General features: G+C 33.5%; 11 protein-coding genes across 11 annotated transcripts; 5 read left to right on the forward strand and 6 right to left on the reverse strand.

Annotated features, from left to right (window-relative positions):
• Positions 1-263: 263 nt before the first annotated feature.
• Positions 264-2,645, forward strand: FG379_003555 (secreted alpha beta hydrolyse; the record flags this gene model as incomplete). Its single annotated transcript, XM_067329184.1, has 1 exon — positions 264-2,645. One exon carries the CDS (start codon positions 264-266, stop codon positions 2,643-2,645), a length of 2,382 nt encoding a protein of 793 aa, XP_067185361.1.
• A 315-nt stretch (positions 2,646-2,960) lies between these two features.
• On the forward strand, positions 2,961-4,211 carry FG379_003556 (uncharacterized protein; the record flags this gene model as incomplete). The annotated part of the gene is made up of 1 exon (XM_067329185.1): positions 2,961-4,211. The coding sequence occupies one exon, from the start codon at positions 2,961-2,963 to the stop codon at positions 4,209-4,211; it is 1,251 nt and encodes a 416-aa protein (XP_067185362.1).
• Positions 4,212-5,070: 859 nt separating this feature from the next.
• Positions 5,071-6,858, forward strand: FG379_003557 (SNF5 like; the record flags this gene model as incomplete). The annotated part of the gene is made up of 1 exon (XM_067329186.1): positions 5,071-6,858. One exon carries the CDS (start codon positions 5,071-5,073, stop codon positions 6,856-6,858), a length of 1,788 nt encoding a protein of 595 aa, XP_067185363.1.
• Positions 6,859-7,555: 697 nt separating this feature from the next.
• FG379_003558 (kinase domain) lies at positions 7,556-9,511 on the reverse strand (the record flags this gene model as incomplete). Its single annotated transcript, XM_067329187.1, has 1 exon — positions 7,556-9,511. One exon carries the CDS (start codon positions 9,509-9,511, stop codon positions 7,556-7,558), a length of 1,956 nt encoding a protein of 651 aa, XP_067185364.1.
• A 1,290-nt stretch (positions 9,512-10,801) lies between these two features.
• Positions 10,802-12,715, reverse strand: FG379_003559 (major facilitator superfamily transporter; the record flags this gene model as incomplete). Its single annotated transcript, XM_067329188.1, has 1 exon — positions 10,802-12,715. One exon carries the CDS (start codon positions 12,713-12,715, stop codon positions 10,802-10,804), a length of 1,914 nt encoding a protein of 637 aa, XP_067185365.1.
• Positions 12,716-12,866: 151 nt separating this feature from the next.
• FG379_003560 (uncharacterized protein) lies at positions 12,867-13,745 on the reverse strand (the record flags this gene model as incomplete). The annotated part of the gene is made up of 1 exon (XM_067329189.1): positions 12,867-13,745. One exon carries the CDS (start codon positions 13,743-13,745, stop codon positions 12,867-12,869), a length of 879 nt encoding a protein of 292 aa, XP_067185366.1.
• Positions 13,746-14,215: 470 nt separating this feature from the next.
• Positions 14,216-18,171, forward strand: FG379_003561 (uncharacterized protein; the record flags this gene model as incomplete). Its single annotated transcript, XM_067329190.1, has 2 exons — positions 14,216-18,078; positions 18,156-18,171. 2 exons carry the CDS (start codon positions 14,216-14,218, stop codon positions 18,169-18,171), a joined length of 3,879 nt encoding a protein of 1,292 aa, XP_067185367.1.
• A 41-nt stretch (positions 18,172-18,212) lies between these two features.
• FG379_003563 (cytidylyltransferase (HIGH family) exon) lies at positions 18,213-20,118 on the reverse strand (the record flags this gene model as incomplete). Its single annotated transcript, XM_067329192.1, has 2 exons — positions 18,213-19,214; positions 19,264-20,118. The coding sequence occupies 2 exons, from the start codon at positions 20,116-20,118 to the stop codon at positions 18,213-18,215; spliced, it is 1,857 nt and encodes a 618-aa protein (XP_067185369.1).
• Positions 20,119-20,304: 186 nt separating this feature from the next.
• FG379_003564 (uncharacterized protein) lies at positions 20,305-21,063 on the forward strand (the record flags this gene model as incomplete). The annotated part of the gene is made up of 1 exon (XM_067329193.1): positions 20,305-21,063. The coding sequence occupies one exon, from the start codon at positions 20,305-20,307 to the stop codon at positions 21,061-21,063; it is 759 nt and encodes a 252-aa protein (XP_067185370.1).
• Positions 21,064-21,247: 184 nt separating this feature from the next.
• Positions 21,248-22,063, reverse strand: FG379_003565 (uncharacterized protein; the record flags this gene model as incomplete). The annotated part of the gene is made up of 1 exon (XM_067329194.1): positions 21,248-22,063. The coding sequence occupies one exon, from the start codon at positions 22,061-22,063 to the stop codon at positions 21,248-21,250; it is 816 nt and encodes a 271-aa protein (XP_067185371.1).
• A 33-nt stretch (positions 22,064-22,096) lies between these two features.
• FG379_003566 (helicase) lies at positions 22,097-24,461 on the reverse strand (the record flags this gene model as incomplete). Its single annotated transcript, XM_067329195.1, has 2 exons — positions 22,097-23,686; positions 23,733-24,461. 2 exons carry the CDS (start codon positions 24,459-24,461, stop codon positions 22,097-22,099), a joined length of 2,319 nt encoding a protein of 772 aa, XP_067185372.1.
• Positions 24,462-24,586: the final 125 nt, after the last annotated feature.

Genomic DNA, 24,586 nt, shown 5'->3' on the forward strand with positions numbered 1-24,586 from the left:
CTGTATACGATTATTTAATTTGATATTATTAATTATTAGATAAAATATACTTATTTTTTTAACATTGTATTATTTCAATGAACTTTCTGACATGCAATATCAGAATCATTTGACCCAATGGCGGAAACGACAATACTTTTAAAAAAAGTTCCCGCCATAAACTTTGTACCATGTGAATTTCAAGGTATATGTTGCAAATAGAAATTCATCAGAACCAATTAAAGCTGATATGCGAATGAATAGTTAGCCACAACAAATTCATAATGTGTCAACTCCTACTGTTTTTCTACCTTTTACTGTTCTATACTAGTAGGATTAATGCCGAGCATTCTATAAAAGGTATTTTGAATCGTCACCATTTAGAAGATGCTCGTGATGACGTCTGTTATGCTCTTATTTTATCTTCTGGATCAAATAAAGGGCCTTGGCAAGCAGGAGTTGTGCGTGGTATTGCACAGAAATATCATGATAGCGGTAAAAGGTTGAGATGGGACCTTGTAGGAGGAACCTCTATTGGTGCAACAAATGCACTTGCATCTCAATTCCATCCTCCTGGTGAGGAATTAGCTTGGACAACAGAATTAGTTATTATGTGGAAAATGACAAGACAAAAGGATATAACTACATGCAAGACTCCACTAAAAAAGAATTACGCCGGTTGGGCACTTGCATTTTTAAAAGGTTGGATTAGACCAAAAAGTCCTTTTAGATTCCTTTGTGATAACTCTCCAGCAAGGAAATTGTTAAGAGAGTTATTTTTGCATAGAAAGCATAGACAAAGGCTTTTTTTTACAAATACAATGAGATATACTGATAGAACGGCACATGTTTTTACTGAACAGTTAGAATTAGAAGAGATTATAGAGGCTGTAATAGGTTCTGGGACAATTCCAGGAATATTTCCCATAAAATATTTACGTAATCTTGGCTACCACGTAGATGGTGGTTTTATTGCTGCTGGAGACCTTGAAACTGCAATAAAGCGTTGCATAGCTGTTGGGAAGGCAAGAACTCCTAGAGATGTTGTCATTGATTTTATTTCCGCAGAAGAACCACGCAATTTAAAGAGGAGTAATTTCATTTTGGAAAGTGATGACAATAGGAGTCCAGATCAACTTCCTCTTTACTACCTGCTGTTACAATCATTTGGAATCTTAACTGATTTAGTTTCAGCAACATCAGTTGTAAGACAAATTATATCTAAGTATCCCGATGTAACTATTAGATATCTGATCCAACCAAATGAAGAGGCACTGATGTGGATACCTGGTGTTAATGTTGACTTTTCCCAATGGAAAAAATTGCACAGAGCAATTGAGGTAGGGTACAAGTCCGGATATAATGCTTTGCCAATGACCGGAGAAAAATTGAAGAGCATTATGGAACCTGCTGAAACTTACTTTCACCCACCTGATCCTGTTGATGTCAGCTCAATTCTTGAACAATATTACCGAGATTGCGAAGCTAGAAGAGTTTCAAGTGGTTTCAGACCTATGGGATTAGATGAAGTAACATTATATCTTTTGGCTGCAAATGTAGAGAAGGCAGTCAAAACAGTTTTCACTGAGATTTCTCCATACAAAGGAATCTTTTTATACAAGGACTCAATTGCGTTTGCAACATTTATGGGGCCATTTTTTATTACAAAGAGATGCATAGACCTAATGAGTTATTTTGCAGCCGCGAGGGGTGTTAGATCTCCAACAAAAAGTCAATATTCTATTTGGATTGGTAAACTATGCAATATTATTGCTGCAATGGTAAACGAATATAATTCTGGTGAAATTAAAAACCTTTCTAAACAATATCATATCGAAGAGTTGCCGATAAGTTCTGAAGGGGATATATCAGAAGGGAGAAACTTTTCAGAGGAGTTTTTTGGTGCAATCCCAGATGTTTATGTTGAAGAAAACAATGACGACGACATCTATGGAATCAAGGACATTGATTCAACAAGTATTGCAACAAAAATAAGAAATTTAATTTTTGCATCATCAAATGATAACAAACACATTGTTGGGGTTACATTCCAAGAATTTACAAATACAAAGGGAATAATTGCAGGTTTAAAACAGTGTGTTAATATTCTTTTAACTGATTTACAAGAAAAACTTGATCAAATTAACCCTGGTGCTGTATTTAGACGTGCTCTATCATTAAAGGAAAGGAAATTAAAAAATATTTACCAGACACTGAATTCGTTTGTAGAGATATTGAAAACGCTGAACGAAGATATTCAAAAATTTCACAAGACCACCGTTGCTATTGACTCGTTTTTCAGGTCATCAAACAGCACCTCTTTGAAGGCAGGTAAGCTTTTAAAGTACATAGAAGACAAACAGAAAAAAGGTGTATATTCCGCGAAGTTTGAAGACGTAATAACACTATTATCACTCTACGAAAATTATGTAGAGAAACTACAAAGTATTAGAGTCAAGGAATTCAGTACAAGAAGACTCGTTGTTGATTCTAGACACTCTCTATTAATTCTCTCAAAAATAATCGTTGCACTTAAAGACCAAACTAAAGATATGCCTAAGGTGCTTGATGGAAAGTCCATAGAGAGCATTTCTGAATCAATAAACAGATGCACAAGTATAATTGACGAACTATCCAAGCCCAATTTCTCGGACAAAGAGACATAGTTGCACATATAATCACGTAATATCAAACAACTATATTACTTTGAGAATACTCATAGCTGGTGTCTTTTATTGTTTTCATAATGTTTTTTATTTATTTTGGAACAGCCCCTCTCGTTTGTCTATTTTTCTTGCGCAATTTTCGCTCTAATTCTTATACTCATAGTTTAAATTACAAATGTTTTTATTGCTATTTTATTAGTTACCACTTCCCGCCTCCGATCAAACTTAAGTTTGCTCTCTCAGCGCCTTCTGTCTGTTAGTTCACTAGAATCAATACTTTTTTTCAGAAGTTACTTTTTCTGGTTTTTTTCCAAAATGTCCAAATTAAATATCTTTTATTTTATACTTTTTACAGTTTTGCACTATGCGTCAGGTTCTTGTTGCGGAGAGGGTGATTGTGGTGATTCTAACGGTCCTTTGAATGACTACACTGTCAGTATCAAGAATCGAATTGGCATTGCGAATAAGGAACAAATGAAAGTCGCACTAGCATGCTCAAGATCATATTCAAAACTTAAGGTTGAGGAGGCTTTCTCCAGATTATCAATAGGAAATGAACCTAGAATACGCAAACTTGAAAAAAGTTTTTCAAAATGTTTCAAAGACTGTAGAAAAATGGGTATCGTCGCTTTCTGCCGTGATCTCTCCAACTATATTCTGTCAGACTTGTCTAGAACACCAGATGACGTTATCAGGGAGGTGACTGCGGAAGTTACAGGGGAGGACGGTAGAGTTTCAATAATTGAACTTCAAATCCCGGATCCAAATGATAAAGAAGGGAAATTATCATCGCCATCATCACCATCATCGTCATCAAGTTCAGTAATTGATTCTCCTAAATCTTCGAAACATTCACAGACAGATCACGCTTCCAGTAAAGTGAAATCATCAGAAAGAGTTTCAGAGGGGCCAGTTCATTCTCCCAAATCATCCTCTTTAAGGGAAGTTGGGTCTGAAAGTAGGGCATCTGAGAAGACAGTTAGGTCATCAGACAAAGTAGTTAGTCCATCCGAGAGGGTAGCTGCGAAATCCAGGTCGGGTGATCCTGGTAGCGCACGTAGGTCTTCCACGAGAACTGCTGGAGCTTCGGAATCTACTCCTGAGATGCATGTCAGATCTCCTGAAGATTTGTCCGGTGAGAGACAACAGGGCTCGAGTAGACTGCAGTCTCAAGTTGATAAAGCATCTGTTGAAATTGAGGCCATAGTCGAGTCAGAGCACATGATTCCTGACGGAAGACCTGTGAAGGAAGGAAAGTTTGTAAGTGGTGATTTGGTACAAAGGGATGAATTAAATGAAGAGACCATTTTGTTGGTTGCAAGATCGATAACTCTGCTCATTGAGGATGAACTCAACAACCAGGGATTGACGATTGACACAGCAGATAGGGATGTCTTGAATGCCACAAAGGCGAGTGTATTCAATAAATTTGAGACTTCACTCGCAAAGCGAGTAAGGGAGGATCCTTACATTGCTGTATCATCCGGCGTCGAGAAATTCCTGTGGTCATACCTTTACTATGCAGAAGTGGACATTAATAACTCTGGTAACGATACAGAAAGTTAAGTTTCTAATACTGCTGCGGAGTCAGTTGATACATTTATCAATGGTTGCATAACCATTAAATTTGCAGTGACTTCACTATCCGGACCGAATTTATTCGCATCTTCCGTGTGTGTTGAATTTGCTCTGCAAACTGAGTGATCCCTAGTAGTAACGTCTGGAGATAGTATTCCTGTTACTAGGCTATCTTTGTTAGTGTCTAAGTGTTGGGATTTGTGACTCTCATCTCTTGTGTCTGTTTCGTTCGTTATGGTTGAGACCAGGGAGATCGTGTACTCGTCTACGAAGCTGCCTCCGCCAGTCCCATGCTGGACCCTCATATATGACGGGCCCATCGAGCGTCCATCCTTGCCGTATGGCAAATTGCATTTAGAACCAGATTTCCCTTGAGGATTTGAGTTCAAAATAATGTCAACAAGGTCTCTTAAAACGTACTCTTCTAGTTTGGAGGGGAAGGATAGAGAGCAGATGACAGGTAGAATATAAATCAAATTTACAATGCCATAGACGATGTACTTCAATTCCATTTCCTTTTTATATCTCTTATTTGATACATGGAATATGACTCCTACTCATATCTTGTAGGTGGGGAATAGTGAACTGTGGGGCATTGCTAAATAATACGTTTAAGCCTTTACTTTTTATCTATGTAAGAAGCCAAACAGGTGCAGGAAAAAAACAGAGAACTGAGACGAGATTATTAATTAGGTGAACATTTCCACTTTAGATAGCTGGGCACTAAACATTTTTTTAACATAAGTATACAAAGCATTTATTCATGTTTCAATTTTCATAGTTCTTAAATAGCGCCTCTCCCTTTTCCACCAAAAATCTTGAACGGTAGTCGAAATTTTTTTTTTAAATGGGAAGAAGAAAAAGGTCAGAAATATGTTCCGATAAGGACTACGAGGAAGGTCAAGATATAGAGGCCCCGTCTTCACCTTACAATGAATCAAAAAAAAAGCTGTTTTTTGAGGATCCTTTAATGGATAATATCCAAATAGAGAATATTTCCATATCAGATGTTAGGAGAATAACAAACAAAACATTTGATTTCCTACGTAGCACGGGGTTAAGACAAACTCACATATCTGCAACCTCAGGAATAAATCAATCAATATTAAGTATTATTCTCCGAGATCCAGGAACAAAGACTATTTCTTTAAATAGAAAAAGAGATATTGTCGCAAAGCTTTGTGAATACTACAGGAAAATTAACGAAGGTGTTATCTCACATGACCCACAAACCGCACCAAAAATATGTACTCGAAAAAAAAGTACAGAAGATGTCCAAAGAAAAAGAGTTGGAAATACGGTATCTGTAGATAGCCATTTTATAAAAAACAAAACTTCCGAGGCCAATTTCGAAAATGGAAGCGACCTGCAAACTGTTGAGATTGGAAACAATGAATGTTCTAAAAATAGAGAAGTTGATCCTCTGAACAAGGAATTAATGGATAATATACATTCAAATGAGAATGCTTTCACACTGCAGGAAAACAGATATGAAGAACCCTTTGATTCTGGGGAAAGATGCGGGGACTATTATATAGTTGATTTGTGTGTTAATTGTTTGAATAAGGGAGTAAAAAGTGAAAAAGAACTCTTGGAATTCAAAGAAACAAGCAGTGGTCCGATTTTCTCATATATTTATGGTGGCCATGACTTAGAATACTTGGATATGGAATCTACAAGCTATATTGAAAATATCGTTCCTGCTTTTGAGAACAGGGATCCTTCGTTTTTAAGATTTTCAATGTCTCACCCAATACTTATCCCATTAACTGTGAATATGAGGCACTACACAGTAAATGAGGGGAACGGCTCTACTAGGGACAATGGCAACTCCCACATAACTAAACCGAATCCAGTTGCGTTCCTATCTTCAATCAAAGGAAAGGGGTATAAAGCTGATAACTTTGTATGGCGTTCCACATCAGAAACCGAATTATTATGGAGTTATATAGAAAATCTTTGTCGCGAAAGACATCTGTCACCATTTATAAGTGACAGAAACAAAAGAAAAATATTTCTATGGTTAAGAAAGGAAATTCAAAACTACAAAAATCTTTATTTAGAGTTTTTGTACATCATTTGGAAGTCAGGAATCAATCCAGCAAGCAACCCTAATTTAATGTACGAAATCAATCTAAACGAAACACATGACGATGTTGTAATAATCGACAAGTTTAAATGGAATATCTCACAATCGACTTTCCTGCTGAAGAAACAAATAGGACACATCGTATCCGATCTCAAGCTCCCACATGAATTATTCTCGGCCTTACTTCACAGCGCGCTAAAACAGCTTTTTGATTCGATCATAGATTTCATGAGAAATTTTGACGGTGGGGGGATTAATACTTCTTTTGATTACTCTATTGACGAGCCGCAAAAACCCAATTCTCATAAAGCCGACGATACGTCTAGTATTTGCTCTTCTGGCGCCAGTTCCACGGCCAACAAAGGAGACTTGCGCTCGGATTATAACACTGAGTTTGTCTCTACAAATAGAATAATGAGATGGGGGGATGAGGCTGAATTGGACTATGATTCTGATGATAACGCAATAATATATCCAATAGTTGAAAGTGCTGCTGTCAAAAAACAAATCGAAAATAGGAATAGGTTCACTAAGAGAAGACTCTAATATTTCAACATCTCCGAATATCTGAATTTTTTAAACATCTTGAAGATTTAAAATTTGCCCCCTGACTACTGATATTATGGGATTAATTTATTCATGTGTTCTCATATACTTTGACTTTAAGGACTCTTATGGGTCTCTAGGATTCGTCTATTGCAAGGATCACTCACACCAAATATTTTTTATTTGAGTGTTTTTTTCGCCTTGCCATAACGAATTTCCAGCACAAATCTATGTTCCTTTTAATAGGGCTACGTGGAAGTGAGGTGGTGGAGATAATAAGAATCTAGGTTACTTGTTATTCAAGCTTCATTTTGATGCTTCGCACTGCGTACGTATCTCCAATCCACGAGTTTCCCAATGAATGTATTGGTCGTTCTACGCAAATAATGACTGGGGCGTTCTCCGCATAGTTGAAATGCTCATATGCAAAACGGGCCTTTCTGGGAAAATTGCTCACAATTGAATTTATGTTCACAAGAAACTACTATAGCTATAAATTATTTACCTTATCTACTACCTGCGTACTCTCTTTATCATTTTATGTTATCAAAATAAAATGACTTTCTCAGGTTCGCTAAAGCAACTGGGTGTTCAACATCGACCCGAGTACGTTCACTGCCAGGCTGATGTGCCACATCCATACAAAACAATGTGGATTTAGTTCTTGTTCCTTGAAGGGACTATATCTCTGGTTTCCTCATAGACGGTAGCCTTTTGTGGGCGTGTATATTCCTCTATGCCGGATTTCACTGTAGCTCTCGCGTATCTGTGACTGTATAGTGGTCTCTGTAGGTGCCTGAACTACTATCCTTCTTTGCTGTGCAACACCGATACAGTTACCAACTAGTCTTTTTCCCGTTTGAGTGCTACCCTTTGTATCACACCCTTGGTTGCGACCGGACGCGACTGCTGCACCGGAAAGGTCCCTTTTTACGTTCATTCCGTATCTCTGTATTTCATCAGGTTTGATACTTCTGAGAGCTTCAAGTATGTCATAAGAACTCGGTCTGTTATCTGGTTTCCTCTCGAAACATCTCGAAAGAATATTAATTATTTTCGGGTGAAACCACTTTGGAATCTTAGGTTTTTGTTTTCCTACAATTATTGCATTTACAACATCTTCGTTAGACTTGTAATCGAAAAATGGTATTGGAGCTCCAAATATCTCTAAAAGACAACATGCGATTGCCCAGACGTCAGACTTCTCGTCTATTGACTTCCCTATGAAGAAACATTCAGGTGCCATATACCTTGGTGAACCACCGTTTTCATCCAAAATTATACCAGGAGTGTTTGATTTAGTTATAATATTCATTGTTCTTGCCTGCCCAAAATCACAAAGTTTTATATTATTCTGACTGTCCAAGATAACATTTGCAGTTTTAATATCTCTGTGTATCATCTTGCTACTATGAATGAAATAAACAGCATCACATAACTGCCTAGAGATTTTTAGACGGTCTGAAGCAGAAACAGCAACTTTATTTTCATACAATAGTTCAAATAGATTCCCATTTGATAAGTACTCGGTAATTATAGCGTAAAACCCAGGCTCTAAGCATACACCAATATAAGAACAAATATTTGGGTGTTTAAGTGAGCGATACGCATAAACCTCCCTCTCTAAAGACTTGAAGTGCTCTTCCGCTACTCTACTCTCGTTGTCAAACTTCCAGCGCTTAACGGCAACATCTCTATTTGCCCATGGACCTGTTTTTATCTTTCCTTTGAATACGACACCAAATGTTCCTCTTTGGGTTGCTGGTTCTAAAACAAGGTCCTCCATCCTGATATATTCAGTTTTTTTTAGTCTCTGCAGAACACCATCACTTGCATCTGGAACTCTTTCTATTAAATCCTTTTTTACCTCTATAATATGATTATTTGATGTTACCTGAGAAAACATTTTTGTTTTGTTGTCTAAAGGCATATCCTTCGACTGGTTTACCTCTTTGGTCTCTTCCTTCTTCAATTCAAAGTCTTTAAAGTGATTTTCCTGAATTTTTCGGTTATTTAATCTGTAAATTTGGTCCGAAGTACCAGTCATTAAGTATCCCTGACCTTGATTCCGTATTACCTTTGAATTGTTTCTATTGATTTCATCTACACGGTTCATACTAGAATAATTATTGCCATTATTAGTATTCAAAAATGGAACAACCGTTTTCTCATTTATGTTGCTATCAATAGCTTTAGTATAAGTTATTGATGCCATGTGTGAAGAATGTGGAGATGAATAAATAACAGGCATGCTTTGTTTGTAATTGCTACACTTAAAGGAAGTGGTCGGTATGTTTGGACAATCATGCCTTGAATACATAGATGAAGTTGTTGTGGTTGTACCGTAGTTTTGGCCTAATAATAAATTAGGCTCTCTGTCATATCTTATATATTGCATTCTAGATATTGGTAACAAAGAAACATATCGTACATTTTTTGGTGTTTGCGGCGGCGTGTAATTCTGTGATAAAATTGGGCGCTGATTATAACATTTAAAATCCAAGTCATTGTAATACTTTTGAGCACATACTCTCTCAGAAACTGTACTCATATCATTTGAATTACTCTCAATGTTACTAAATACAATACGATCAAAGCACTTGCTCTGCTGCAGCATTGCAGTGGAAATAGCCCTACTTGCACCATTATGCATAATAATTAAAGCATAATAACTCCTTTAACTCCCTATTATTTCCCTAAAATTTACAATTTCTATATTTTCTTTAACTCTGGCTTCATTCATTACTACACCAAAAACAAGTATTCCACGTGAATACATAACGTTATGTCTTTCTTGTGGGTCTATTATCTCCTAAATAATTTTTGCACAAGATTTGTTACCCTTACCAACACTTATCCTTTTTATCTTCTTCTTACTCCCTGTTTAGTACCGCATAATTTTAACGATAATCCTGTGAATATTTAATTTTACGGCTATATAACTGGAAATAGGCGCAATATCGTTTAATTTATTAGTTATGTTAGATTGTCCAAACTCTCTTAAGGTTATATATGTCGGTTTAACTTTGTTCAGCGACAACCAAATTAGTTCCTCATATTTTATTCAAGGCAAGTTGTCTATGCATACTTCTTAATTCTCAGCATATTAGTAATTAGATTGTTCGGAAAGCCTGAGGTCACAAGTTCGCATTCTTTCCCCAAAAATTGTTTCCACTGCAAGGACTAAAGTCCCTATATCATGTTTGAAGGTATTAAGTTGGAAGGACAATAATTATGTAAGTCAGTCTACTGTTTGTATTTACTAACTAAACTTCTAGTAAGGTATTTATTAAAAATGATTTTTCAGGTAATTTGCTATTTGTTATTTTAACTGAATTCATAGACATCGTGAAAGTAAATGATTTCATTGATAAATTAAAGTGCCTTTCACATACAAACTCATTGGTTCTTGAAAAATCTTTGGGTAATGAAGAAGTTTTGGATTATATTAATATTGCTAATGCAGAAAATTCTCATAAAGACATGTTGAACAATGCCTTGCGCTTGGTTCTTTCTGGACCTAAAATAGTAGAGGCCATGCTAACTCCGCAAGGACATATAAAGCAGTCCCCCCAACAAAGATTGGATAATATCCACCTTTGTGTGGAGGACATTAAATTCTCAGTAAAAGGGGCAATAACAGCTATACTTAATAATTGCGAAGATTTAGAGGTATTGGAAAGAAATGCAGCAAAAATCCTGAACGAGGCATCTTTATTTATTAGATCAAAAAATTCAATGAAAGAAAAGGCAATATTCACATCGAAGGTAATACTGTTGCCAATAGCTATAACCTTATTCTCATTTATAAGTGGGGGTCTCGTGCATTTAGGCCGAAAAAAGTGATTTATTTCAAAAATTAAATCTAAAAATACTAATAAACTATACAAAACCCACCAACGATCCAGGTCCAGGGGTGATCCGGATATCCAACCTGGAAACACTAACATTCAATATCGCTTACAGTCGAATTTTTGTACTTGTTATATGCAACGATACATGCTATCAAATTAGCTACTACTCCAACCCCGGGAAAGGCGTATATAATCGCCATTCCAGGTCTAGTTATACCTGTAATTTGTAGAATAGCCCCTGGTAATAAACTTCCTAGAGCAAATCCGAAAATATGATATGTAACCATTGTGACTGTTGCAGCAAATTGTCTCATATTGGGCTGAACAACGCCGACACTTATCCCTGTTATTGGTGGAACAAGAAATGAACCAAAAAAGAGCAGCCCCCATATCCCAACAATCGTAACGATGAAGTTGTCTACAATTAATGCAAGAATCCCTGAAAAAGTTGCAAGTGTTGAAGAGGCAGTGCAGAAAAGCATTGTGAAAAATAATCCTTGTTTGTTTTTGTATCCACCGATATAGTCTATTAAAAATCCAGAAAGAATGATACCCGTTGAAGGTGCAATGACAGCAGTAGCAGAAAATGACATAAATATTATCCCATCGCTTGTGCTATAGACTTGTTGTAGATATCTTGTGGTCCAGTATTGAACAGAAGTGACAGCATAGTAAATTACAGAAAGTAATACAACCGAAAGTATGTAGATTGAATTTTTAATCAGCCCCTTACAACTTTCGACCGCAGCAAATCCTCCAAAAATACTAACCTTTGAATCATTCTTACTTTCATCAATTTCTAAATTAATAGAATCTTTATTTACTTCACTCTGACTTTTAGATCTTGGAATGCAAATGGTTAAATTATTAGCGGTTCCAAATAAAGATGTTGAACTGGAAATAGTTGCAGTATTTTCGACAGAATCGACTTCATTCGAGTTCGAATTCACTTGTTCATCCACATTGTTTTTTGGTGATTTATCTTCATCATGGGCATTGAGTGTGGTACCCTTATAGTCAGCAGATTTAGATGACAATCTGGTATCGAACCTAATTGATGGCAAATTAAAGGCAATATTTCCACCTTTGGCAGAATTTTGCAAACATCCAACAGCCCCCTGTTTCTTTGTTAGAACTACTGAACTATCCGGAGTTTCAATAAGTTCCGTTGAACATGAAGAAGGAAAAGAATTTCTATTTCTTGATTTTGAGTCAGAATTTCCACTACTAATATTTATAGTCAGTAAACTTTTGTCATTATTGGTGGAATCCTCATTGTTCATTTCTAACTCCAAATCAAAAGTCTCAGAATTTAAATATGATACATTGAAATACTCACTTTTTGTGAACATAAGAAAAATTGACATAAGAAACAGCATTACACAAGGTAGCAAAAGTGAAAATCTCCACCCATTTTTATGGTGTTCCATTGAAAATCCAGTTATTAAGTATCCAATGGCAACCCCGATAACCATTGTAACTTGTGAAGCTCCCATCCATGCTGTTAACCTGTTTGGAGGTGTGAACTCATCTACCCAAACTGGAATGTAAATACTTAGAGGTGCCTGCATAGAACCCATCATTATTCTAGAAACATAAAGTACCGTACTTGAGGTTGAGGTCAACAACAATGAAAGTGCAAGAGATAAAAAAAATAGAGATACAACTATAATCCACTTTTGGCTGTACTTTTGAAGGGGGTTATTCATTATTAATGCTGTTGCCATCGCAGAGAGGTATGGCAAAGCACCTAGAATCCCAAGTTTCATTTCATCAAGACCGAATTCCTCTGTAATCATTCCAAGAAGAACAGGCATTGCACCAGTGTCATAGTTTCTAAGTATTTGTGCAGTTAATAACCAGGCAAAAACAAGTCTAATGGCATGTGGGTGTTTTTCGTATCTCTTTCGTCTACGACAATTACCTTTAATAGTAAATTCACATGATGGAACACCCCCTCCCTTATCCAACTCATATTTTGAGTCGTCTTTGATAGATTGCATTTTAAATGGGGTAACAAATCATCTTAATGTTCCTGATACCCTTGTTTTCCCTTTTTTTATGTTAAGGGGATTAATTTGTTATTAGACATTTTTACAAATGTGTCTTACCGCCTACCTTGACAACACCAAAATAGTGGCCGCACTCAAAAGATTATAAACAAGGGAAACCTATCTTGAATTTAGTTTCTGAATTAACCGAAATTACACTTACAACGACTCCAGACTTTTCGGAAAGAACATTTCTTTCAATTGAAAAATTTTCATGTGGTTGTCTCGAAATGAATAACATCGAATTTTTCTCCGAGTCCTGATTGCTTGTATTGATTACATAGCGTATTCGTTCTTCAAACCGTTGCTTTCTTTCCTTGTGTTTTCTATTCATTATTATATGCGGCTTGTGGTTTTCAATACTAAATACCTTGAAATTATTACTTTTATTGAACCCTAGGTTGTCTCCGATTTTGATATTTTCCTTTAAGTTTATAGGTTTTAGACTATACCCGGATCTTCTTGTGAAGGAATAGGATAAATATTCACTTAGTTTTAATGATGCAATAGATCCACTCAAAATACTATTGTAAACATACATTATAGGAGTTTGGACCCATTCAGAAAGTGAATTACTCCAAGAAAAAAGCAAAAGGCTCCCACGTTCAACTAAGAATAGCATTTCCTCCGAAGTTAATAAGCGTCCATTATTATGAATTTTGTCAAAGGACAGTTTGCCCATCATTTCATTAGTCATTATCCTTAAAATAAACTTATTAAGGTATATTGAAGAGCTATTCGAACAGATAGCTTTCCCGGAAGTGTAAATTGTAAAACATAAGAGTGAGGCAGTACCATCAGCTTTATTTGAAAGTTCGAGTGTAATTCCTATAGACTTTGATTTGGAAATAGCAAATTCCCATGTTTCTTCATCGAGAATGTAAATCTTATCACGATTGAGATAAAATGGATCCCCCCATAGATGTCTAATTTGAGAACAAAATTTGTTGCATTCCGTTTCTATATTAATGTAATTCTCCATTAGGAATTCCAGACGCTAAGAGAAATGTAAAAAAAATTAGTAGTTAAATAGGATTAGTTTTGATAAAACCATAATTAACGAGGATTGCATAAACGTCTAATAATGAGATTATATTTCTTTAAATAAATATTCTTAGTAAATTATAGTAAAAAAATTACTATATTTGCCTTTGAATATATATTCAATGATAAGACGAATATTTTTTTGGTTGAATATTTTCTACAAAGTTTATTCAGACTCCAATTTACTATATATAAATTTCGCTTACATTATCAATACCTATAAAAAAATTATTTTCCCCATACATTTAGATATCAAATACCATTCAGTTTGCTCTTGTTTCACAAAGCAAGTGTAATTTATATTAGGAGAAACTAATTAAGCACGGAAAAAAAGAAAAATTCTCACTGAAAAGTAATTATCTCCCCACAAACATTAAATGCGCAATTAAATTTTAACTATTAAATCGAATGGAACTTGATATAAACTGTACAATAAGTGATGCATCATATATAAAAGTATTATTTCTAAGTCACGATGAAAAGAATACATCTTTTCTCAGAACTATATCAGATACTATTAGGGATGAAATATTAAGCCTTTCAAAAAGCTTCTTTAAAGATGTAAACGAAAAGGGCTTTTGGGATAATATTTTAAATTATCGTTCTGAGCATGAAACAAATATCCCCTCATTAAGGTTTTTTTTTGATGACATTTACTTAAGCAACATTAATCAAATATCCATAAAAGATGACTATTCAATCGGTGTATATATAATAATTGCCTATGATTTGAACACATTAGAAGAAAAAGAATTTTATGAAATAATTGATAAATTTAGGGCTGAATTATCAATTGCATATAGGATCTTATTAAAAAGCAATTATGATGTTACTGATAAAATTGAGATTAAGTCACTTGAAACGGGTGACTGTTTAACATATTCGTTGAGTGGATTTGCAAAGAAAGTATTGTTAAATACAATTATAAAAATCGACTCTGAAATAAAAAAATCGATTGAAACAATTTCAAGTAACTTTACAAATAAACTTGAAATATCTAGTGGGCAAGATTTAATAAACATAAATAAGAAGAAATTTATTGCTGAACTTTATTTATTACTTGGTCTTCCTATTTCTTCTGCAATGTATTATAATAATGCAATTGAATTGATTGAGGAGTATAATCCAAAATTATTTTCTGAACTTTCATTTTGTATTCAAGGACAAGCTTCATTATTATTCCTCTTCTACAAACTACACGATTCACCTGAAGGTTGGTGGGAGGTTGGTTCTAATTCAATTAACTCTTTCATTCAAGAATTACCTGTACCAATACAACCAGCTTTCCACTCGATCCAATCGAATAATTTTTCAGCTTTAGATTCTATTATAATAAACCAATCAAGGAAATTTTTATTATTCGATATAATTCATAAAAAACTCTCAGTAGCACTGAACTTCATGTACAAGGCAAGCCGTATAAATGGTCCACTTATTTTTGACTCGCATTTTCAAGCTCTTGAAACAGACGAATTAATTGTTCACATATATAAGATGGTTCTTATGAAATCACGTTTTTTGTTGGAAAATGTTGTCACTTCACATTTTGAAAGAAAACTAATCGTTGATTTCTTAGATCCATATCTGAATTCAATTGAACAGACATCAAAGGTTATCCCAAAGAAATTCATTAAAAACTACTCTTTATTTTTGCTTGGTTGTGTTGATGTGCTTAAATTGGTTAAATGTTATAGAAAAGTTGGAATCATATTGATCCAATTGTCGCAGCTCTTTTTGAAGCACAAACTATTTGGATTAAGTTTCAATGTTTCATGTGTTACATACGATTGGTATTCAAACATTTATTCTAATGAACAAATAAATAATACTAAGATGATTCAAAATCTCATTTTTGTAATAAAGAGTTACAAAGACTCATGTCTTAAACATGATTTATGTGCTTTTTGTTATACTGAAATGAACCCTAACATTATTCTCAGAGACGCATACTTTTGCATGCCAGCACATTTCAATATTGTTAAAGACGATATAAACAACTACTTAGTATCGAATAAACAATATTTAAACAACAATTATATGCAATATCTAGCAATTTATAAACATGATTTGGCACTAAAGTATCCTGTACTCCACTCGAAAATGAGTTATGCATCATCAGAAAGTGATTTTCAATTAAATACACAATTGGAGTTATTGTTGTATCTAAGACCATTTATTAACAGCTTTGTTCGGTATGGAATACATTCAATGCTTCAAACATACAGAAGGTACAATAACAATGCAAAAAAAAAAGTCACATCAAGTTCATACCCTGCAAGATATGAGATGCTAGTTTTATTCCATATCTTGGAATCAACGATTTATTATGGATGCCCTTCGAGATCAATATCAATATTATCTACATTGCTTGAAAAGATTATTTATTTTCCACCATTATATGATTTAGAGGTATTCACAACAATCCAGTCAAAATGCATCGACACGTTATCAATATTGAGTAGCAATCTCCAATCCCCATTTATAAAGACACCACTATATACTCTAACTACAAGCAAACAAAAAGGTTTCACATCCATAGAATCAATGAATATTTCGATTTCAAATGTGATTATTCATTCTATGCATTTACTTTTACTATTTAATATTTCATGTGAGACATCTTCAGTACCAACTGAGCCATGTGACAAATGCACGAATAGAATAAAATGTACATGTGTTCTAAATCAAATAAAAAATAGTTTTTGCCCCAACTGTGACTTCTTTACTAACAATATTCCAGGCTTGCCGTCAATGGTATTCCAAACATCAAATCCTAATATTTATTTTGAGGGCCAAAGCTTTGGAAATAAATACGACTGGATCCCTATTCAAGAGAGGAACCCGAACTACAAAAATTCTTTATTGTCTAGAAATAGTGTTAAACATCAAGATTCAAATCCATTTCTTTATGATCCTTTTGAAAAAAAGTTGACAATTAAAGAGTATTGTGATGGAAAAGATCTACAGGACTCGCAATCAACAAGCATATTGTGGGAAGTTGGGAGGAAATACACTGTTTATGTTGGACTATTTAATCCTTTTTTAATACCACTCATTCTAGATTGCTTCAGTTTGATAGTGGAAGGAGATGTATCTTGTGACATTTACCCTGTGTCAGTGGTTGTACCCCCCACGCCACGATTCTCCATTCCAGGTTGTGAAGTAAAGGTGGCGATAAATGTCATTCCTAGGAACCCTGGGAATTTTACGATTATTGGTATTACATACAAGTTTTCAGGTATTGTATATGTAAACTTTGGTGCAAAGTCATTATTCACAAATAATAGAGGTCCATTAATGCCATATATGAACGTTTTTGCAATACCAAAATTGGAAAGTGATATTTGTGTAAAGTACAATGAAACCGATATAAAATGTGATTTAGGAGATGAATTTGGTGGAAAAATAGAAATAAAAAATATTATAAAGGTTCCAGATGAACAAAAAAATCAATTTTATTTTGAAAATACTTACATAATGGTTGAGAAAAACAGCTATACATCTGGTATAGTTTCAGATTTAGATATTAATTATGAGAAATGCGGATTTTTCGTTAGAATGAGTTACTTCGAGCTAACCAGGGCCAAGCGTTTCAGGTTCCTTTTGCAAACAAAGTTTATTTATAAACACAAAACTATTATGTTTTCGACTATTTTTATACTAACATCAAGAAACTTTGGATTTCCGAGGATAAAAAATTCTTCTTTAATCCCAAAATTGCAATACGGCCCAATGATGCAACATTTTTCGTCAAGTAGATGGGTAATAAACAAGGTTTGGTTAGTATTGGACGTTGAAAAAAATTCTAAACTTTTTCCCATAGGACTTTCTTTTTCAGAGCGATTTTCAAAGAACAGAATAACAATTCCAAAAGACATTGATTGTTATCGTTGGGTCATAGAAACACCATTAGACCTCATTTATAAAACTGACAATGAACCTGAGTTTATTAATTGGTCTTCACATTTGCCTAATTCATCTGTCGATGCTAATGAGTCGAGTATAATACAACAAGGCAAACTATTTATAGGTAAAATCTCACAGGAGTTCCAGTCAAGTTATATTTTCAATGTTTGCATTGACTATAATGGAGTCGAAGTTCAAAATAACTCTATTCTACCAATTTTTTCATCGGTTTGTATAAAGGTAAGCGCAGAAGATGTGAAGGCTACTAAAAAAAAAAGAACAATAAAACTAGTGCCTATAGGTGAGACTGCAAAAATAAAACAAATATATTTAGAATACCATGACGACTATATAACTAATTCCGGGTTGACCTGGCTTTACTTTTCCATCATTGGGCTTGAAAAGAAAACATTTGAATGGATGATTGGTGTTGAAGAAACAGATTTGACTTCGAATGAAACGATATTTCACTGGAAAAGCGAGCTTCTTTCAATTTCATTTACTTGAATATGCTTTTCAACACAAAATCAAAGGATATGAAATGATTTTCATCCACAATTTTATTTGCTGGAATATCAAACTCAATATTTGGGCCAGTACATGAATTATATGATTGGTTTTTGTACTGTAATTTAGAATAAGTTAGGTCAAAATTATTACCAAAAAAAATATTCTTTTCGACTCCCGAATAACAGTACATATATGGAATACAGTACTCAGGATGACCACAACTCTGACCATCTTTCCTTTGTGTATTTTTCAGAGTTTCAAGAAATAAAATACAAATTTTGTTAATTACATCCAATTGTATAGCTATGCTATTTCTCTTAAGTAGATTAAGGGTGACAATTAGGTAAATGAGAATAACAGCGATACTTTCCAAACCTTTAGTATATCCCTTATTGATTTCCTTTGCTTTTAAATATTTTTTTCCTTCTGAGTTCATATCTGAAATGAATCTGTAAAGCCACTTTTCGAAGATATATCTTCCTTTTTCATTTCCATACAGCTTTTTCCATCTGTGCAGTATCTCGAATATTATATCATCAACAAAAGAATTTATTAAATTAATCAACCCAACGAAACGAGATTTAGTCACATCTAAATTAATACTTTGGAAGAACAATTCATTGATAGCATTTTTTAGCAATAATCTATTATTAGAACCATCCAAATTCTTTTTTAAATATAATCTAAGTTCTGTTGATGTTATTATTTCAGATGATTCATTAGCCTTATTTTTCTCTTGTATTATTTCACTTAATTGTGGTTTATAAACAAATGGAACCTCAACCAATTGGACGAGTGGAAAACCCTTGTTTAGTCTCTGATCATTTATTTTTTTAGCATTATTGATGGATTCAGGAGTAGCAATCAATGCATCAAATTCGAAAATATCCGCACCACCAATAATACTTGAAATTCTTAATAAGGTAATAGATATTTCAGGGTATAATGAAAAAATGAAAGAAAGCACGTTTGCACTTCTAATAGAAAAGTCCTAATGAGAGTAAATAAATAAATCATATGTAATTAAAATACAAACTTACTTGAAGAATATCTTTGTCCCTTTTATTTACTATAAGAGGTGTATCTGTTATTCCAATTATAGCCATTTCTTTTGCATACCATGTTGCAACAGTAATGTTAATTTTGTGACCTGGGTGGAGACGGTCGAAGGTCCCAGCGAACAATGTACGATTAACAGGGTTTTCAATAAACTTTCTATTGTCATTATTTGTAATAACATTTAATTTGTTATTCCATCTTGGTATTTCGATATTATCTGTTATTTCGAAATATGGAAATCCATGAACTACAAATTGATCGAAAAATTTGCTGCAAACTAGTGAATTAATTGACTCATTATCTGAAAAGAGCCTCAAGTAGTGTATTCTATCCTGTACAAATGAGGAAACAATCGAATTGATAGTGTCAGCACAGTGAATTAGATCCCCATTTCTTTCACAAAATGTGTAAGAATTAAGCCAGTGATTTAATTGTGTATCTGAACCTATTGTTTTAAAAATATGATTTACGCAATCATTTTTAACAGGAATAAATCTTATGTCAAATGTGGGTATTTTATCAAGTAGTTCAATAACATCAAGTGCAATTTCATAGGCTTTTATTATGCTGTTTATGTGCTTGCATGTCATTCTAGAATATATATTTTTATTAATAAGTGTTGATTTTGCAAGTACATCGCTTTCCAAATTAATATCAGGTTCACGGCTTTCATTTTCATGTAAAGTTACAGAATAATAAATGAAAAGTGAGTGGCTTGTATGAGAGATGCAGGAATAAAGGAGCCTGAAAAATATGTTTCTTGCCTCATCTGAAGTAGTAATATTATCCCACCACTGTGGATCCAATACAAAAAATCCACGGTCTATCTCTTGCATTTAGTATTAACATATTTAACTTTGATTTACGCGAGTTTTTTTTCGTTAAATTGAACAAGAATCAAGTGAGCCGCTAAAGTTAGCCGCAAATAAATCTGTTTTGTCTCTAATCGTCAGCATTTGACAATATTAATTGACGATTAGGTATTGTGAGAAAATATAGGTAAACACTGTAATATTTTAATTATGAACAAGTTTTGTTCTACAAATCCTCTTGATATAAGCAAAAGCAATATTGATGGTGCAGTAAGAGCACTAAAACAACTTTTAAAGTCAAAAAATGGCAGAGAGGATTTACTATCACTTAATGGAAACTCTCAATTCATTACTCTTCTAGTCGTTCTGAAGAATTCCCCAGAATTTGTTAAAAGTAAACACGTTCATATTAAATTACCAAACTCGCTTTATAGGGACCAAATTGATGAAGTCTGTCTATTTGTTAAAGATCCCCAAAAAAAATGGAAGGAAATTATTAATTCTAACAACATTAAGCCTAGAGTTATAACAAAGGTAATAGGAGTTGGTAAACTTTCAAAAAAATTTAATACTTATAAGGACAGACGTGAGTTGTGCTCCGGTTATGACTTGTTTCTTTCAGATGATAGAATTGTTGAAAAGTTACCGAAATTACTTGGGTCTTATTTCATAAAAACAAACAAAATGCCAGTTGCACTGAAGTTGAGGGAATCAACATTGAAAAACACATTAGAATTGGCTTTGTCATCCACATTCATGAGTATCAGGAAGGGCAAATCCATTGGATTACGTGTAGCAAGAATGGATATGAATAATGACGAAATAGTTGAAAATATTCAGAATACAATAAAACAAGTTTTCAATTTTTTTATGGATAGACAAAAGAATAAAAATTGGGCAAATGAAATAGAATGCCTATATATACAATCAACAGATACATTGTCTATACCTATTTGGTTTAGGAAATAACGAATGTGTTATTAATTTGAAGTATTCCAAACGGCCCGAGTTAGTTGATTAAGAGTCAATACTTCTCAAAGAACCATTTACATCCGATCATATTTTACCACAAACTCTTTCATAATTATTGTCTTTAAGAATATCTATGAAGATAGTTAAAGTATATTAATTTTAATGACACCTTACTACCCAGTTATATTTCTTCTTCGCTTGAATCTTCCAAAAAGGAGCTAGTCATTTGCCTTCTATTTGAGTGGTGTTGAATGCTATTGATTTTTTGTTCCAACTTCATTGATTTCAAAATATTTAATTCTCCACTTCTTTTTCTCGCTTCAACTTCTATTTGATTTATTTCGTCTAATGTTGTAGGAATCATTACTCTTGATTTGGAGTCTCTTAATGCACTGTTCTTTTCTATTGTAATGGGTCTTATCGTAAATTTTTGATCAATACGGGAAATACTTAGTTTATAATTACTTTCTGAACCATTATCAAATAGCATAGCGTTCTCTATACCCAATAGACAATCGTATGAAAGCTTCCCGTTAACGAGTAGGGAATAACTACCGTCGCTCCAAGAAACCAATTTAGTATTTGATTTAACATTTCCATCATCGTCAATATAACCAACGATATTCATATCGTCATCAAGTTCATTTTCTCTATACCTGTTTGGATTGTAATTGATATTTAATCGTTTCGGTAACTTAAGCGTTAGAAATGTTCGGTCATGATTATTGAATATGGGAGCGTTTGTTGAAGATTTGACTTCAACACATTTAATATCATCAAAAGTGGCTGAATCATCTACATCATCCATTTGGTGGCCTACACTTAAAGGCTTTGGACTTTTCGATTCATTTTGACTCTTTTCGCTCCCTATTAGCAAGCCTTTACTGTCAAGTATATCACCATCCTCTCCAAATAGGTCAGAATCACTTTCAATAACTTCTGTTTCATTAAACTCAAAGTCGTTTGATTGATTGTTCTCATTTTTTGAAGTGTTCATTTTCGAAAACAACTATTGACTATGGGGGCGGGTTCAAATTTTTTTTTTTCTGAAAAATTCTCTGATACGACAAATAATATTCTTTTCAAAATCCCACTCCAAGTACGTATTAATGTGATCTTGTAGCCAGTTTGGAAGCATTTTCATAACTGATAGACTCTCGTATCTGCTGTCAATAAGTATAATTGCAGAATAGTCGTTTTTGTGTCTAATAGCTCGTCCGATACACTGGTTCACCGTCTTCATACACATAATTTTCCTGTATTGTTCCTCGTTATCGCAAATATTTTCTTTAAAATAATTCTCTTTTGAAATCAGAAGCCTGCTATTCTGTGGGAATGGTAAAGATATTATAATAAGACCCCTACAAAGTTTATCAGAAAAGTTGACCCCTTCGGATAGCGTTCCATTCAAAACAGCAAATAAAATTGCACCTTTATTACATCTATCATTCATAATATGGTCTTTATATTGCTCCAATATGTTTTTATTTTGGTTTTTTTTTTCTCTAAATATTTTTTTGTTCTTCATAATCAAATTTAGATGTTTTTTTGATTCCTCACATGTGAATAAATGCTTATAAAAAATTTCAAGAAAATTATAAGATGAAAAAAAAACACAAATTCCATCTGGTATTTCTGATGAGAGTAGTGATATTATCTGAGATATATTTTTCAGTTGTACTTCACACGTTCTAAATTCATATTTGAGGTTTATTACTTGGTTGTCAATAGATTTAGGGATAGTTAGAAATAACAAATTGTCTCTAGAAATTTTATATGATGCGGAGTAGTTAACAATTTTATCCGTATTTATATCTTTAAAAAGAGGCGAAAATTCTGAAATAGGTTCTAATGTGCCACCTACTAACATCGTTGTCTTTGTGTTTAATGCTACTTGATTAAATCTAGATTGAACGTTTATAGGTATTAACGTAATAGAATAATTATCGTTACCCTCATTATTTGACGCTGGCTCTATTACAACAATGTCAAATTTTTTATCAGAATAGATGAGAAAGTCGAGGAATTCCTTTAAAACGAATAGTGAGTTCGAATATAGCTGCAAATCATCACTGGACCTATATTTCAGTGAAAACTCCTTTTCGTATCTTATAATAACGCCTTTTATCTTTTTACAGAGGTCTTTTTCAATAATGAAGTTATATATTTTTGATATATTAAAAGAATCAATGTTGTTTAAAGTCATGAATTCAATGGGATTTAAAACGATACTGTCTTCTTGCATGTTGTATTCATTGCTTTTGCGTTTTTTACCATTTAATATTAAGTTTTTTGTACCGAAATAAATGGACTTCACCAATCGAATAAGTTGTTTTAATAAGGAAAGATTTTCGCCTTTCAGGAATAATGGATCTAATGATATGATTTTTTCGCATGCTTCGAATAGTATAAGAGAAGATTCTAGTGTGATTGAAACTCTATTACTTGATTCAAGGGTATTAATAAGATTATGTGCCTCGTCAATAATAAGAAGTGCATTCTTATTACATAATTTCAATTTAAATGAGTCTCGTGAAACTTTGTTAAAAACTATATTATATGGCAAAAGTACAATGTCAGAAAATTGACTTGCTATTTTTGTTGCATAGTAGGGGCATGCCTGAAAAAAGTGAGAATAGACATGAATATTTAGTTTCTAAACTTACATTGAGTTCTAGAGCTAATGCACACAATTCCTCAATGTTTAAAGGCTCTAAGAGGCATTTCTTTGCTAAAATTATACTGCCTTCTTTGAATGTGCATTTGTCCTTATTAACATCTCTTTGACTAGTGTAACTGTGGCAAACATCCTTAATGATGGAACTATTATATTTTTTGACTTTATTATGTACACATAATTGTGTTCTGCTTGCAAGCGGAACAATTGATAAAGAATCAATAAATTGGTTATTGCTGTTTTTTTTAATTTTCTTGATTTCATCAATGTATTGTGAGAGTTGTGAATGAGTCCTACTAGTTATAAATATTTTATAATTAATTGGAAGATCATCGAAAGAAATTTCTAGTTCTGAAATGATTTCATTAAAACTTTTATTTGAAGGCGAAGATAAAATTTCATTTTTAATATATTCATGGAAAAGTTTTTTGTTCTGAACGATGATACTTGAGGATTCTTGTTTTTGTTTGTTGATTGTATTCAAGACCCAAGGTGGAAGTGAACTATTACTTTCGGTGTTTATTTCCTGATTATCACAGTTGAAAAAAGATTTATACAACCAGCTAATTGAGGAACAAAGAATACTGAGAGTTTTTCCAGTCCCTGTTGGGGATTGAAATATTCCTATACCTCCCTCAGTGTTGTACAATTTAAATGCTTGTTTACAAAACTCCTCTTGAATTTTGTATGGTTTATTAGGAAAAAAAAATTCATCCATTGTAAAATAAAATTAAAAATAAAACCGCATCATGAATGTGTGACCCCGCTATAATAACCTAAGAAAAACACATCTTTAGAACACAGGATGAATCTCAGTAGATCGTAAGACAAAGCCTACTCTCG

Source organism: Cryptosporidium bovis (genome assembly GCF_009768925.1).
Source record: "Cryptosporidium bovis isolate 45015 chromosome Unknown contig_8, whole genome shotgun sequence".
Classification (NCBI taxonomy): Eukaryota; Apicomplexa; class Conoidasida; order Eucoccidiorida; family Cryptosporidiidae; genus Cryptosporidium; species Cryptosporidium bovis.